Raw genomic sequence first — 17450 nt, 5'->3', positions numbered from 1 at the left:
ACTACTCTGCTGCAGTAAATGGAAAAATCTGGTTGATGTGGGATCAAGGTGAATATACTATAAATGCCCTGAAGGTGGAAGCTCAGTTAATACATTGTGAAGTTAGAGACACCTCTAATAAACTACAATGTGTTCTGACTATTGTTTATGGCTTTAACACTGTGGAAGAAATGAGAAGTTTGTGGACCAGTTTGCAAGATATATCAAATAGTACTAACTGTCCATGGTTAGTCTGTGGAGATTTTAATGCAATCCTAACAACTGGAGATAGAAGGAGCTACCATCCTGTGACTTTTAATGAGGTTAAAGAGTTTACAGATCGTATTAATTACACCTTACTAAGTGAACTACAATGGAAATGTGACTACTATACCTGGTCAAATAAGCAGCAAGGAGTTGAGAGAGTAAGTAGTAAAATAGACAGGGCTTTTGGTAATCATGACTGGGATGATGAACTGGGGTCATATTGTGTTAGAATATGATCTACCTAACATATCTGATCATGCACCTATGCTGTTGACTTTACACACTGTGAACCAAAAAATCAGAGCTCCTTTCAGGTTCTTCAATATATGGGAAGAACATGCACAATTTTTGGAGATAGTGGAGGCACACTGGAAGAAGAAATTGGATAGTGACCCTATGCAGAATGTTTGGAATAAGTTGAAGGCAATGAGATCAGCCTTCAGACAACTGAACCAAAGAGAATTTCAGGCAACTATAGAGAATATTGACAGGGCAAGAGAGGACCTTTAAAAAATTCAGGCAGCAATGGGAGCAAACTATGATGATACTCTTGTGATAAAGGAGAAAGAAACTCTAATGTAGTTAGAGAAATGGAGCCTGATTGAAGAAAGTATACTAAGGCAAAAATCTAGAGCACAATGGATACAATTAGGTGATTCAAACTCTAATTACTTTGCTGCAGCCATGAAAGAAAGATGCCACAGGAAACAAATCAAGGATCTCAAGTCCCTACAAGGTGGTCAGCTGCTATCTGATCCAAATGGACTAAAAGAGGAAATTATGTCATTTTATAAAGGACTGATGGGGACCTCTAATAGTACCCTCAAAGCTGTCAACAAGATTACAATGAGTAAGAGACCTAAACTTAATCACGAGCAACGAATTTTGCTGTGTGCTCCAGTTACTGATCAAGAGATAGCTGAAGGATTAGAAGCAATTGGAAATGATAAGTCCCCTGGGTTGGATGGGTATAATGCCTACTTTTACAAAGGCATGGAAAACTGTTGGTCCTGAGATCATAAAAGCAGTAAAGAAATTCTTTGAAAGCAGCAAGATGAATAGATCCATCAACTGTACTTCTGTCACTTTAATTCCTAAGAATGATCATCCAGCAACTGTGAAGGTGTACAGTCCAATTGCTTGCTGTACAATGCTCTACAAAATCATCTCTAAAGTTCTTGTATCAAGACTCCAAAAAGTCATTGCATTAGTTGTGTGTGAGGCTCAAACTGGATTCATTCCAGGAAGGAAGATATCTGATAACATATTTCTTGCTCAAGAGCTGGTGAAGTCCTATACAAGGAAAAATGTGTCTCCTAGGTGCATGATAAAAATAGACCTCCAAAAGGCCTATGACTTAGTGGAATGGGTGTATCTGGAGCAAGTCCTAGATGAGCTAGGTTTTCTTAGGAATTTTACTAAATGGATCATGGAGTGTGTTAAGACAGTGAACTATTCTATCATGGTGAATGGAGAACCTACAACTCCCTTTAATGCAGCTAAGGGACTCAGGCAGGGAGACCCAATCTCCCCATTTCTCTTTGCAATTGCCATGGAATATCTTAGTAGGAACCTCAATGCTGTGAAAGGAAGCAAAGAATTCAAGTACCACCCAAAATGTTCTAAACTAGCTCTGACTCACTTGTCTTTTGCAGATGACTTATTACTATTCTCTAGAGGAGATGCTGAATCTGTGGCTACTCTACATAGATGTTTCAAAGAATTCTCAGAAGCATCAGGTCTTCAAGCCAACAAAGAAAAGAGCTCCATTTATTTTGGAGGGGTGGCTCAAGGTGTGCAGGATCAAATCCTAAAGTTTTTAGGATTCCTCAAAGGAGAACTCCCCTTCAGATATCTGGGAATACCTTTAGCTACAAAAAAGATCGCATTAATCCAGTGGTAACCATTAATTAACAAGATGGTGGCTAGAATCACCTCTTGGACTGCCAAGAAGCTGTCATATGCAGGTAGAGCTCAGCTAATTCAAACTGTTCTCTTTAGTATCCAAGCCTACTGGTCCCAATTATTTGCTATCCCCTCAAAAGTGCTAAATACAATTGAGGCCTATTGTCGAAGCTATCTGTGGTCGGGCACAAACACAATCACTAGAAAAGCTCTACTAGCTTGGGAGAAGGTTTGCACACCAAAGTCAGTGGGTGGTCTAGGCTTGATAAACATGCGATTATGGAATAGAGCTGCAATAACTAAAGCTAGTTGGGATATTGAACATAAGTGTGATAGACTATGGATCAGATGGCTGCATGCATACTATATCAAGAATCAACAATTTTGTCAAATGGCTATTCCTCAACAGGCTGGATGGATGGTAAGGAAATTGTTCGAGGCAAGAGATACATTGCCACTGATTCAATACAACACTGTTGGTAGTTTGATTAAGCAGATATATCTTCAGTTAATGGGGAACAATGAGAAAATTTCATGGAAAACATTGAGATTTGGAAATAATGCTCGGCCAAAAGCGCAATTTATAGTATGGCTACAGATGCAGGGCAGACTTCTGACTGTGGATAGAATTGCTTCCTGGGCTGTAAATGTGGATCATGAATGCAAGCTGTGCAATAGTCAAGGTGAAACGAGAAATCATATCTTCATGGAGTGTCCTTATTCTGTCAAAGTCTGGGAAGGGGTACTAAAATGGATGAAGGTTCCTAGCTTCAGAACAACAAAATGGGAACAACTGGAGAAATGGATCATTCAAAAAGCAAAGGGTAAATCACAGAAAGCTCAGGTATTCAAGATGACATATACAGAATGGGTGCATACAATATGGATCGAAAGGAATCAACACAGATTTGAAGAGAGATCAAGGAGTGCAGAACAATTGGTGAGGGAAATTGCATATGTGTGTCATATCCGTGCACCTACTAGAATTAAAGAAATGGTTCGGCAGTTTGTAGTTAGTTAGTTCTAGTAGAAAGTATTTTTTTTTGTAGTTGCATAGTTAGATAGCAGACTGTGATGTAGTCGTGCTATGGTTCATTACTTGTAAATATTTTGGTGATTAATAAAAAATTTAATTACCAAAAAAAAAAAGAATAAGAAAGATAGAAGATAAAAAAATTTATGAAAAAGTAAAAAAAAAATGCAATGTGAAAATCTGGGGAATGTAAGCTTGAGAGTTGAGATGTTATCCGCTTTTTTCATCTTCCTCCATTAGATCATTAACCTCTAATGAAGCTACCCATATAAATTATTAGTTCAATCCACAATAAAATGAGGTTAACTGGATTAGAAAATGTTTAACATTATTCAATTATTTTCATCGCCACTATTAATCTCAAAATCCTAGTTTAATTATTTTGATTCTCTATGTGAGATAACTTCTTAAGAAAATTAATATATTGTTAACTCGACATATATATGGGATACTTGCAAGTAGTTGTTGAAAGTAAAGTGAATATGTTATAATCATAGCACCAATTTAAGTCCAGTTAGATTGAGATAAAATCAACTTTTTTATTCTTTTAACATCGTGTGAAAACATTTATGGATTTGTGAAAAATATTCCACTTTAAACATAAAGTAACTCATTTAACTCAATAATATCTAAACTTAAATAAAATATCTATTAAAATGATTAACTTTTTGCTAGAAAGAAAATGCTTCTTTTGGACGTATAAAAGTAATCAATTCAAATATTGATCAAATTATAAATATAGATAGATCTCATTCATATATCAAATTATCATCACACTAAAGATATTAAGAAGCATAGAATTTTTAAACGGTAGGAAATTAAATATTATTATTATTTTTTTAAAAAAACTTACATGTTGTTTGTTTAGGTCACAAAAACCTATAATAAAAATTAGAATAAATAGCTTTGTACCAAATCATTTTATTAGAACAACTGAATAGCCAATAGTTGCATTGAATATAATTGTTACAAAGCAAATACTATGTATGTATATGTTTTAACTGAAAATAAGCAACTCAAAGAAAGGAAAAAAGAAAGCAAAATACTCTATCAATCGACTATGAGGGAAATGGAAAAAATAAAAAGCAGTGTCGCTCACTACTGAAGTCCAAATATAAAAAATCAAAATTATCGAGTAGAACAACCATAATTCAAGATGACTTAATGTGCATAAAGATAAAATAATAAATCCATCACTTGTGTGTTTGATATGTCATAGTTAATTATTTTTTATGAAAGATATTATTGTAAAAAATATTTCTTAATATTTGATTGATGAGTGGAATAAAAGATTGGTCATCAAGAAGAAGAATCAAATCTACTTAAGTGCACATATATATACATCAAAATTGGAGGAGGAAATAGAAGATAATAAAAATGGGAGTATTTAAAGATATGTTGAGAGGCAGTAAACCCAAATGAGAATATTAAAAAAATGTAAGAGGCATTGTTGTATGAATGTATTAGCAAATGGAGAATTTTAGATTTTGATATAATGTAACCGTTCGTTTCTTTAGACTTTAATTTAATAATGACTTTTAGCTAGGATTAATGGGGTGACTTTGAGTAAATAGTTATAAGGAAAAAAATTACATTGGATAAATATTAAATCAAATTTTGATAAATTATTGAGAATATTAGAGATGGTTAAATTAAGAAGAACGTCTGATAAACAAATAAGGCATGCTAACTATAGCTTGAACTCAAGACTCTCTAGTTAACAATAGAGTTGTGCATACCGCTCTAACACTACCTTTGGTGGTTAACTGGTGCTAAAGTAAGCCAAGTTTAGTCTCTGAAATATCAATAGACATTGCCATCTAATTCCATCTCCAGTAATGCAGAGGCCAAGTGACACTTGTTTTATTTGGGTTTTTTTCATAGTATGAAGAAAAGAATTAAAAGATCAAAGAATAAAAATATGAAAGGAGAACATATGTTTGAAACATTAGTACCACAACCCCATAAACCTGGGGGAGTTTGCTTCTTCATAGTCAACTTGGCAAATATACTAACGACGCATGATCGACATGACATTTTGCAAAACCATTAGTAAAATGAGTCTGGAACTTCAGTCCAATAAATAAGGTATGTGCATTCCTTTGTCTCGACATCACGAGCCTTCACTTCATAAGAATGGGAATTCACACATTATTCTTTAATAAAATTTGACATGAGCCAAAAGAACAACTTCATTTGTTTTATAATCTAGAACAAAAGAAAAACTCATAAGCTTACGGATCACTTCACTATATAAGTTTTGTGGCTTTTATAATATAATTTTTTCAATTAGAAGTGGAACAATCTGAATGGGTGCGGATAGTTGAATGCACCCTAAGTGAGGTAGTTAGGTTTTTTCCAGAGACAATGGTTGAACAAAACCTTTTGAAATCCAATGGTTAAAACTATTTTTGAAAGAAAGCTTAGTTGTTAATAAGAATAAACACAACTTTTAGAAAAGCCACTTTAATCAAAACGTTTTTTTTTTAAATATTTTTAGAAGTAGAATATTTAGGCAAATAAGAAGGGCATTTTAGTAATTCAACTTTTAACTTAAGGGGTTCATGCTTTTAATATAATATAGATAGATATATATATACACATACATACATACATACGTACGTACATACATACATACTTGCGCGAAACAAACTATTGGAAGGAGACGTCTGGTCATTATGGCCCTTATGCCTAGAGCGGAACCGATGCAAAATGCATCAGATTTCTAATTTATAACCAAGATGGATTCAGCATTTCAGCTGCTGGATACTTATGTTCCTTCTAGCGACACCATATAGGCAGAATTACTAAATGGTATAGCAATTACTAGGTACAAGACATAAATAGTATACTCTGGACAATGTAAAAGGCCTTGTGTTCCTTTTTGCAAGTGTATGTCGTTCTATGTATCCTTTTGCACAGATGAAGCCTCCATTTACATCTCAGAACTCTATATACAGAAAGGGAAACCACGTTACCCATAAAAGAAAAAGAAAGAGGGAAACCAATTTTATGGACTCAAACAGTTGGCAAACGAGCATCTCGTTGTAGTTTTTTTCTAAATGTGACTCTTTGTGCTCCTGCTTCTTCAAGATCCATGATTTCAAAAAGGGTCCCAAGAGAAGAACTGAAAATCATACGTTTGCACTAGTCGACATTCTTCATACTGAGCTCTGTCGCAGAGGTTCAGTTTCGTGATGGACAACAACCTGATTCTGATGGTTGTTATCAAGAGGCATGTACTGTGACATAATAGCCATAATCTCCGAGTCCATGTATGACTAGATAAATTTAAGAATAGTTAGAATAAAGAGCATGACTATTCGACAAAATTACATTATTGTAAAAAAGGGAAAAAACTGCAGGTGACTACTCGATATGCTTACCCGAAGTCTATATTTGTAAAAAATGTAACAAGCTACTCCAGCACCCACTGCAATGGCTAGGATAGAGAATATAAGGACCCGTCCAACCTTTGATGAGTGCCTTTCTGTACAATGAGGAACAAGGTGAAAGAGTTTAAGTCCATATTTTCAAGAAATGGCATTTTTAAGGGAAGTAGGACATTATACATTTCAAATCAGAGTTCTGCTAACATAAAAGTTGAACAACATTTGCTAATAGTACTGAATCAACTTTTTGTTACCTATACAAGTATCATGCTCCATTATGTACAGTTGATTTCCTTTACACTTGCAATCGTATCCGCCCCATGTGTTCTTACAGCTACAGCCATCACACTGACAAGCAAATCCTGCTTTGCATTCATCTATGTCTGGAATAAAATTGAAAAGAACGGATATGTGATATCAGCACTCTAAAAAATGTGAAAAGAACAAGAGAAATATATAGCTCTCGTGAAAGGATCTAAGAGGAGTGTGAAATACCTTCACATTTATGGCCATCCCCTTGAAAACCAAATGGACACTTACAGCCTGATGGATCTGCCTCCTGCTTCGCAGCAAACAAATTTAAGCACATATAATGGTTGAATCTTTCACGAAATACAGATTCAAGAAAGTAATGATTTTACTGAACTGAGCATGCTGAGAATGTTTCCCCATTTCTGGTTTCTGACCAGCATCCTCCATTGTTTACCGTACACCTTCCAGGTCCAACGGCTGTCAGTTGATAGCAAGCCAGTTAGATGGGGAAAAATAATTTAGCTGTCTAAATTTCAAGAGCGACTAGCAACTCAATAAGCCAATTATCTGTCTAGAATTCCGTATGCCACTAGTAACTCCTAGCAAGAGGACTGCTAGTACGACTCAAAAAGAAAGATTGAGCTCTTAAAAGTATTTCAAGTGGGGATGTAATTCTGGAGTGAAATAATTCAGTAAGAAATATTTTGATGAGATGAGGGGTAACTTCCTAAACCAAGAAAGGACCTGTAAGGAATGTTGCTCGGATCCTCCAAAAAAGGCACATATTTTGGAGGATCCGACAGGGGTGCAGCCACATATTTGGAGGATCCGAGCAACATAGCCTGTAAATTGAACATTAAATACGGAGAAAGCCACTTTGGTTTTGCTATCTGGAACAGCAAATGGGCATCTATATGTTTCTATTTAGCTAATCTTGCAAAGTTTACCGGAGAAGAAAAAGTTAAAACTAAATTCTAGTATATATGTTCACATCAAGTAAACAAGTGAAGTAATACTCCAGGAGTGAATTAACTTGTTTTCAACCTCTACATATAACTAAAGAACAAGAAGCAACACTTTCTTACCTTCACAAGATGTGTATCCATCTCCTTTATACTGAACGCCGTTCACCGAAGGGCACTCACAAACTCTTCCTCTAAAAGTGTCCTTTAAAATAAGTAGATCAAGGCGCAAGCATGAGTCTCATGTTAAAAGTTGTTATATATAACACAATAGTTTTTCGCGAAGGCAATCATTTTTTAAGGATTCAGAGAGCATTATTTGCTATACCTTGCAGGCAGTTACGTTAGATTTTGGATCCCGCCAACAGCCACCATTCCTTTCAAGGCACTCATTTGTTTCAAGATCTATTATACATCGAGTATAAGCAACAATTTAGCATATTCCGATCATTGAACACAATATGCTCTGTAGTCAAGATCATGAAGAATGAAACAGTGTCAAACCTCCGCTTAAACATATCGAAGGTTCAGTTGTTTCCTTAAATCCAGCACATATGGCCTTCAAAACAGCAGCCCTCTCCAATTTTCCTTAAAGAAACAGTAAAAAAGAATTTGAGTACTCAAAGCGTGAGATAAAGAGATCCACAGAGAATAATATATCCCTGGAAAGAATTATCATAGAATAGCTAACAATTAGTTAGTTTACATTGGGCCTTATTTTGCTACATCAACGTCATACCTCGATATTGAACATCATTGACGACCATTGTTGGTAAGATTGTCACATCACCACGAGGTCCTCGGCCGACCTATCAAGGGAATCAAAAGAAAAGTTAAGTTTTTATGTAACATATTCTTGATAACATAGACACAATGTCACCAATATAAGAATAAGAAATGATTAGAGATCTTTAGAAGGAAGAGACCTGGAGATCTTGCTCAGTCTTTAGCACTGTATTTTCTACATTAGCCTCTGGATCACCCATGCATTTCTTTATCTTCTCAACAGGTAAATCTGACGAATCGAATAAAACTCAAAGAATAAGTAACTAAGAGAATAGTAGGAAATATCAGTAGCAACCGAAAACATCTACTTGAAGGAAAAATACCGAGTGATTTCATGACCTCCTCAGCACATTCTTTGCTGTATCTCTTTTGCTTCATTGAACATCTGATATGGAAATCCGTCACATAATCCCACCAAACCCAAGAACGGTTACTCTCATTTGCAACTCTATGCACACAGAGCTGCCTTAAGTTCTCAAAGACAATGTCCTTCCCTTGGTACCCCTCCCCAAAGTCCTGCTCAGGATCAGGAGCGCAATATCTCCCGTGATTTATGCACTGAGATTTGCACTGACTACTAAGAATGAATGCTTCAGGACAGTACCAAGTAATATAGTGAGGCGTGAACATAGTGTAACCGCCCTTTTCAAGTATCTGCGCATGTCCCTTGAAGCTCTTAATGAAATTCATTTGCTCGTCACAGCGAACCCCACACTCATCGTTGCTATTAGTCCACAGCTCGTACTCGACACGCTGATCAGGGTGCGGCATGGACTCTGTCCAATCCATTTTGATCACAACTTTCTCTCCCTTCTTCAGAGCTTCTTTTAATGTGTCGCCAAAGGATTTTCCAATTAAAGCTGAGGGGATTCCAATCTTGTCAATGTATCCATCAGCGTCCGTGCTTTCTTCAGGAGAATCCATAGTTATAAGAGGCTCATCTATGCTATCAGCCACTAGAACTGCAGCAGCTCCAGCTTGTTGCCCATTCCAAACCTTCAAAGCAAAATAGCAGTCTGGAAAAGAAAAGACAGTTTGTTTAAATGTTTAAAGAATATCTAGATATGGATACCATTTCAATATATATGAAATTACATCGTCCTTCTTTTTTAGCCCTTTGTCATTTGTGCATCTTTCTCCCATGCTTTCCATTGGTCAACAACTGACCAAAGTGCTATATACTTCTTCACTAGGCATATCTAGATATGGCGTGTTGTTGTATCTATATCCAAACTTTCTAGTAAATTATGCATAAAGAAATGAATATCCAAACAGTTAGTAGTGGCTGCTAAACTAAATAAATAGATTCAGAAACTTCCTTTAACTCCAAGAAACAGTTAAACAACTCATAAGTCTCTGAGACTAAACGTAGAAGCAAAACTTAAAAAAATGTCAAGTCTCAACAACTAAAGAAATACCTGCAAAAGTCTCTAAGACTTGGAAGCCAATCTTAAAATATGTCACTCTTTCAAAAGTTCTGTTGGTGTTAGTTGAATTCTTCTCTTCTCGTCTACCAATAAATTTCTTTTTCTTTTGTTTGAGACTTGGGAGTGAAAAAAAAAACTAAATTTTTTATCACCTATGCTCTCACTCTCGACCCTACTAATTGTGCAAAAGCCAGAAAGGGAAAATGGAGTACCTGTTTTTGGATGGATAAAATTCATGGAAGAGTATGGTATAAATCATTTAAAAAATATAATCACAGAAGAAGAAAAGAACAAGAAGAAAAATATGGGATGTTGGTATGCATAAGTGAATTAAGACTATAACAAAGGACAATTAAATTCCTTTATCTGCATTATACATACTAACACAACAGTTTGATGCTAGCAGTAAGAATCCAAAAGGAATAATCTTTTTTTTAATGTCCTTTAATTTCACTGATCTTCAGGTGCATCATCTCATATATAGTTTCAAGAATCCCTCAAAAGCAAAGAAAAACGATAGTGGGCAACACTACATCAAATCAAAATCAAACTTTTAAGTAAAAATTACATATCAGAAATTTAAAAAGGTTACCTCCGCGATCAAGAAGAAGAAAATTAGGACGATGAGCCTGGGATTTGAAGGGCTTATCACCATCAAAGGAAGAGCAACCATTGGAATCTTTCTTAGGATAAACAACAGTTCCAACCAAAGAACCTCCATAATCAGGTACACCAAAATTACCAATAGAAGCATCATGCTTTGAGTGCATTGAATAAGGTGATAGAACACTTATACTGTTTTTTTCTACTATAAATGTTGCCTCAATTACAACAACATTCGATACTATCAAGAAAAAAGGTAAAACAACTACTAGGAAAAAGAGAGCAGCCATGTTTGCAGGGTGAAAAGGTACAGAAATAATTTATTTAGTAGTACTACTTGCTACTGGCTTTTTTAATTTTCTGGGGTTGCGGATATAAGTTGAAGAGGTGGAAAGAGGAGAAAAAACCAGATAGTTGCATTACATGGGGTGTAGAAAGAGTCAAGAGAAGACTCTGAGACAGAAGAAGAAGAAGAAGACGACTTTGGAGTTATTGTGTGTATCTTCTTCTTGAATACTTAGTTTAGTTCTTTAATTTGTATGTATGACGTAGAAGAAACGAAAGACTTTTCCGGGTGGAAGGTGGTGGGAAGTAGTCTCAGGAACTACCACGATGGCAACTGCTCCATTTCCCAACTGTCATTTAACATATTTATTTGCTTATCAAAAACATATTTATTTGATTTTATTAGTATGATATTTGGGGAAGAGGATGTGTATCCTTTCTAGGGGAGTAATTAGTTATTACTACTCCCAATTTTCGTGATTAATTTGATTTACACCAAGTTTACGAATTTATGGTGTTAAACATGTTTCATAAATATTTACTATAGTAGCTACAAATACTTCTTATTAAGGATAAAATAAAAATTTAAAAACATAAATTATTTTTAAATATATTATTCTTATGGAACAATCTAATAAAGAAATGATGTCAAAAAGTAGAGTTTGTAATATCTATATACATAATAGTTGTCTTTTAAAGTTTTTACAAACTCTTTAACAACGACAATTAGTAGCCTTAATTGTTAAAGTATTTATTTAAACTTCTCACATAAATAACACTTATCAGAGCAATGAGGGTAGATTCGAAAAAAGAGGTAAAAAGTGACTCCTTTTTTTTTGTCAAAATGACTAACATTTGTGACTGAAAGGAGTATTAATTGAAAATTAGGTTTGATAGCTTTGATTTTTTTAATTCTGTGGAAATATTTTATCCTTTTAATAGTAGGGTTTTAGTTTTATTTCTGTTATTAAAATAAATGTAACTTATGGAGGGTGATAGTGACATGAATTGCCAAATAGGAGTACTATTTTGGAAGAAAAAGTATAATTGTGAAATCATTTTGGTAAAAGGTTCAGTATCATGTACATTTTTCCAGAACTGGTGGAAGAATATAGTAATATTAAGTGTGGATTAAAAAAAAAATTGGATTGGTTTTATTAGGCAAATATTTCCCGTTCTATCTTTGAGTAAATGTAAAGTAATAACCTTTTCATTTCTTCAATCTTAAGATGACAGGTCCACTTTTGTTTCTTTGCTTAGAGCACTTATTATCACCAAACCTTATATTAATTTTTGCTAAATTGCTCTCATGAACTTTTATTTTTCTTTAATGAAGTAAACAAATAAAATATAGCATCACTTATAGAGAAAGAAGAAATTGGCATGCCCCATATCAAGTTGGGTTGGGAATGGCTTTGGAATGGATATATAATGCTTTGAGTACCTTATTACGTCCAATATGTACTAAAATTTTAGGTTTAACAAGATCAATATCTAATTTATTTGACAGAAACCAATTAGGAACATTGACCTCTCAACCCTTCCAACAAGATAAAATATTATTCAAGTCGAGTACAGAAAAACAAAGTTGGCTATGGGTGTGTTTGGTACGAAGGAGATACTTTTCTAAAAAATGAGTGATTTTATCACTTAATTTTTTATATTTGGTTCGTGAGTAAAATTTTTTTTTCTAAAAAATATTTTCTAATATTTGATTAATGAGTAAAAATTATGATTTAAAAAAATATAATTATTTACACAAACTATGGGATGGGGGTGTGCGGAGGGGTTGGTGGGTGGGGGGAGGGCGAGAGGCGAGAGATGGGTGGGGCCAGGGTTGGTGGGTGGGGGTAGGGGGATTCGGGTGTGGGCGGAGGGTGGATGTTTGGTGGGCCAGTGGGGGTTAGAATAAGACAAGGAAGGTTGAAAAAGAGTTAAAGATAATGTTTTCCCTTCTCTTGGTAGGAAAAGAAAAATAGGTTTATGAGAAATATTTTTCAAAATATTTAAGCCAATCAAATATGGGAAAATATTTTCTTTTGTACCAAACACACCCTATAGCTATATCATTTTAGTATTCCTATTAAAATAAAAATAAAACAGTTTAGTAAAATCAAGATATTCTTATCCACTGGTATTTCCCTTCCAAGAGAAGATTTTCTCTTTTCGCCATTTCAATTTCCTAGTAATAGGGAACACCATAATAACAGATAATCCAGAATTATAATAGGTCCAATCTAGAGGGAATTTGCTTCTTTTGTTTTTTGGGGCAAAATGATCATATTCGGGAAATTTCGCCAGCTTATTCTTGCAAAAGTAACTGAATAGGAAAAGAAAAAACCACTTATTTTACGCTATTAGGTCAATGTGATGATAAAGAGAATATAAATAAAATCCTATACAAATAACAACTACAAAAAAGATTGACTTTGCAACTAATGCAATTCATCATGATGATATTCGTAGCTACGATTAAATTATATTGTTATAATAAATCATGTAGAATTTTTTAAACTGTCATTATCACTGCATATAAATTGTTTTGCTTTATTATTCTTGTTTGTTATCTATATCAAGCATCGAGAGATAATTATGGAAGTAGATGAATTTGGAGTTTCTTTTATTCTTTAATTTATTGACTAAATGTTTGAATCAATCAATTATTTCATTTAAAATGTGGAATTAAGAGTCCATACTTAAAATGTTATAGATTAGAAATGTAACAATGGGATATGTAGACTTCGAATTTGCATTGACTCTCAACCCTTCCAACAAGATGGGAAAAACAATATTAAGTACTTTATTATAGTAGAGCAAAAGACTTTACCAGAGACGTTACTCGTTATTTACCTCCCTTGTCTCTTTCGCTCTACTGATAAACTAATAAATTATAACGAGTAGCTTGTTTAGGTGATAGAAGCTTCTTCGCATGAAATAATCATGAGTTGACTCATGAATAAATAAAACACCAATTGATAAATATTTAAAATGAGCTTAATTTAGGTGTTATGTTATTTCTACAAAATATCTTGTAGCTAAATACCTATTCAGAGGTGGCTCAATGTCACGACTCAATTTAGGATCATGACCGGTACCTAGGAGCAAGTGTCCCCAAGTAAGCCTTATCGGTATTTTACAGAAAATCGGACAGAATTTTTCCTGTTTTTGGACTATCCCAAAAATTTCCCTGTCGCAATCAGCAACCAAACATCCTAATATCATACCAAACAATTGACAACTTATCAGTTTACCAAACACAGAAGTCTCCACCATTACTAATCAACTCACTAGCAACCAGAAATACTAATTATCTCCAACTTTGATACTAAAGAACGATACTCAACATAAGACTAATAGCAAAATAATACTCATGACACTAAAAGAATGACTATGGAGTGACTCTAAGAATTCAAAGAAAAGACCATAACAATTGATAAAAATCTCCGCCCACGCGAACAAGTGCGAGCTCACCAAAAATTCTCAATTTGTGCGCTCTAATTAACGAAATCCTCGCCTGCGTCAACTGCTGTCTCTGTAAAAAAAAATTAGCGGGGAATGAGTCGCTAGCTCAGTGAGTAATAACACTTAACCACAACCGTTTTTATTTGGGGACAAGTCAGAAACATGCTAGTATCTCAAAGAGAAAATAACATAAAAATGCCCTTTCAGAAACAATAAATAATTTTCAGTCTCATCACGCTTTTCTTGTAGTAAAATATAATTAACAATTCAGTAATAAGCTCGGTAACCACTGTATACTATCAGTATTCACATTTTGGGAGGTCTTAATGAACGAATCATGTAATCGGTATAACTGTGGACTTCTTCGCAAGAAGTCAAATATAACGGTAGTCCCTACTCGAGGGAAGTCGGTAACGGTATGCTAGTTCTGCCTTCCCACTAGCGAGGGCTATAACAGTAATCGGTAATTACAAGGTGCACCAGGTCAAACGAACCCGCCGTTAGCTACGAGATCCTTCAATGTCTACTCTAATTTATACTTGTCTCTGTAATCCGTATATACTCGTAGAAACTATTTTAAAACAATATAGGGCATTTCGGTTCTTATAAAATCATATAATTTCCTTTCGATAACAGTAAATTCAAGTAACTGTAAAACATATCTAGTGACATCAAGAATATATAAAACAACGGTAATCATGTCAAATAACTATTCGGTCTTATATCGAGTAAAAGACTTGTCCCACATGCAACTCAAAATAATCAGTAACATATTCATATTAAAAATTATGTGTAAATCATGCAAGTTATGAAAACACAAATTGGGGTAAGATTACTACTCACAATACTCGTGCCGAAATACCAAATGCTTCATCTCAAGCAATTCGTACAAATTCCTCCAATCAATCTATAATTGCATAATATCAATCTCATGTTAATTCTCTTGTTTAGGCTAATTCATGGCTAACTTAGAATGACCAATCATCGGGGTTCCTGTTTGACTCTACTTTGTGAATTTATATTTAATCATAGAACTAGTCCATAATTTTATCAATTTCAAACTAATTAGTATGATTTACTCGTCTAAAATTAGACCTATCCGTGCTTAAACCAAACACTTATAGCCTTGTTATATCCATAGTAATTGTGTATGTGTCTATATATATATATATATATATATGAGAAAATTGATATTGAATTCTTTTGTACTACCTAAATTGTATAAATGCGGTGAAATAATTCAACAGATTGGGGAAGAAGGTTAACCTCTTGGGTCGAAGGAGAGCTTTAATACATTCAATTTCAACTCCCAATTCTTCTTAAGGCCTTTGCCCAAAGCTTTCTTCTTCTTCTTCTTCTTCTTCTTCTTCTTCTTCTTCTTCTTCTTCTTCTTCTTCTTCTTCTTCTTCTTCTTCTTCTTCTTCTTCTTCTTCTTCTTCTTTTTCCCCCTTTTTCTTTTCTCTGTTCGTTTTTTATTTTGTTTGTTGCTGCCGACTTGTTTCTGTGGCTTTTTGCTTCAGAAGGGTTTTTGAAAGCTTTTGTTGAAAGCTTTGTTGTTTTACCTCTTTTCATTCCTTTCTAATGGGCTTCGGCCCCTTTTTCATGAATTCCCTCCTTTTCTTTATAGATTGTTTCTTATATTATTATTATTATTATTATAACCATATACACCCTTATTAGAAATATAGGGTATTGCATTCTCCTCACCTTATGAAATTCGGTCCCCGAATTTAACTTAAGTACGTACCTATAGACTGAAACAAATGGAGATACTTTTCTTGCATAACCTTTTCTACTTCCCAAGTAGTTTCTTCAACGGTATGATTTCTCCATATAACTTTAACAAACACAATTTCTTTTGACTGTAGTTTTCTTGTTTGTCTATCAACAATAGCCATTGGCTCCTCCTCGTAAGACAACATCTCATTGAGTGGTATAATCAGTGCTTCAATCACCTGAGATGAGTCTGATATACATTTTCTTATCATTGAGACGTGAAACACTGGATGAATAAAGGACAACTCAGGAGGAAGTGCCAAACGATAAGCCACAACTCCCACTCGGTCTAGTATCTCATACGGTCCTATAAACCTGGGGCTCAACTTGCCTCTTTTCCCAAACGGCATCACACCTTTCATAGGGGAGACTCGTAGGAACACTTTGTCCCCAATTATGATCTCTTCTTCTCTTATCAGTATAAGACTTTGTTTACTTTGAGCTGTAAGCAATCTCTATCTGATCAACAGGACCTTGTCCATAACTTCTTGTACTAGGTTGGGTCCTAATAAATTAGTCTCACCAGCTTCAAACCATCCTATAGGAGAACGACATCTTCTACCATACAATGCTTCGTACGGTGCCATTTGAATACTGGACTGGAAGTAATTGTTGTAAGCAAATTCAGCTAAAGGTAGATAAGCATCCCAACTACCACTAAACTCAAGAATGCAAGCTCTCAACATATCCTCTAAGATCTGTATAGTACGTTCAGACTGCCCGTCTGTCTGTGGATGAAATGCAGTACTAAGTTCTACTCGTGTACCCAATGCTTCTTGAAAAGATTTCCAAAAGCGTGAGGTAAATTGTGATCCTCTATTAGAGATGATGGATATTAGAACTTCGTGAAGTCGAACAATTTCGTTCATAAATATCTGTGCATACCTGACTCCACCATATGTAGTCTTCACCGGTAAAAAGTGTGCTGATTTTGTCAATCCATCTATAATAATCCATACCGAGTCATAACCTTTAAGGATTCGTGGTAGCCCGGTGACAAAATCCATAGTAATTCTTTCCCATTTCCACTCTGGAATCTCAATTTGTTGTAGTAGTCCTGCGGGTCGCTGATGCTCAGCCTTGACTTGCTGACAAGTCAAACAACTAGAAACAAAGTTAGCAACATCTTTCTTCATACCTTCCCACCAATAAAATTGCTTCAGGTCATGGTACATCTTTGTGGATCCAGGATGTACAGTGTATTTAGAGTTGTGGGCTTCTTCAAGAACAACATGTCTCAACCTATCTACGTCTGCTACACATAGCCTGTCACCCATTCGAAGAACAACATTACTTTCAACAATCATATCCTTGCTTTACC

General features: G+C 34.8%; 2 protein-coding genes across 2 annotated transcripts; one reads left to right on the top strand and one right to left on the bottom strand.

Moving 5' to 3' along the window:
• Positions 1–2164: 2164 nt before the first annotated feature.
• Positions 2165–3172, top strand: LOC107826746 (uncharacterized). Its single transcript, XM_016653773.2, has one exon. It carries the CDS (start codon positions 2165–2167, stop codon positions 3170–3172), a length of 1008 nt encoding a protein of 335 aa, XP_016509259.2.
• A 2861-nt stretch (positions 3173–6033) lies between these two features.
• LOC107826752 (vacuolar-sorting receptor 6) lies at positions 6034–11121 on the bottom strand. The gene is made up of 12 exons (XM_016653782.2): positions 10596–11121; positions 8900–9592; positions 8717–8805; positions 8530–8599; positions 8295–8378; positions 8119–8195; positions 7914–7995; positions 7223–7305; positions 7072–7135; positions 6831–6959; positions 6571–6674; positions 6034–6465 (listed from the first exon to the last, which is right to left on the bottom strand). Exons 1-12 carry the CDS (start codon positions 10894–10896, stop codon positions 6346–6348), a joined length of 1896 nt encoding a protein of 631 aa, XP_016509268.1. The 5' UTR covers positions 10897–11121; the 3' UTR covers positions 6034–6345.
• Positions 11122–17450: the final 6329 nt, after the last annotated feature.

This window comes from Nicotiana tabacum, chromosome 3 (assembly GCF_000715075.1).
Source record: "Nicotiana tabacum cultivar K326 chromosome 3, ASM71507v2, whole genome shotgun sequence".
Lineage (NCBI taxonomy): Eukaryota > Viridiplantae > Streptophyta > Magnoliopsida > Solanales > Solanaceae > Nicotiana > Nicotiana tabacum.
The sequence above is the reverse complement of the archived record's forward strand: the minus strand, read 5'-3'. Positions and strand labels throughout refer to the sequence as shown.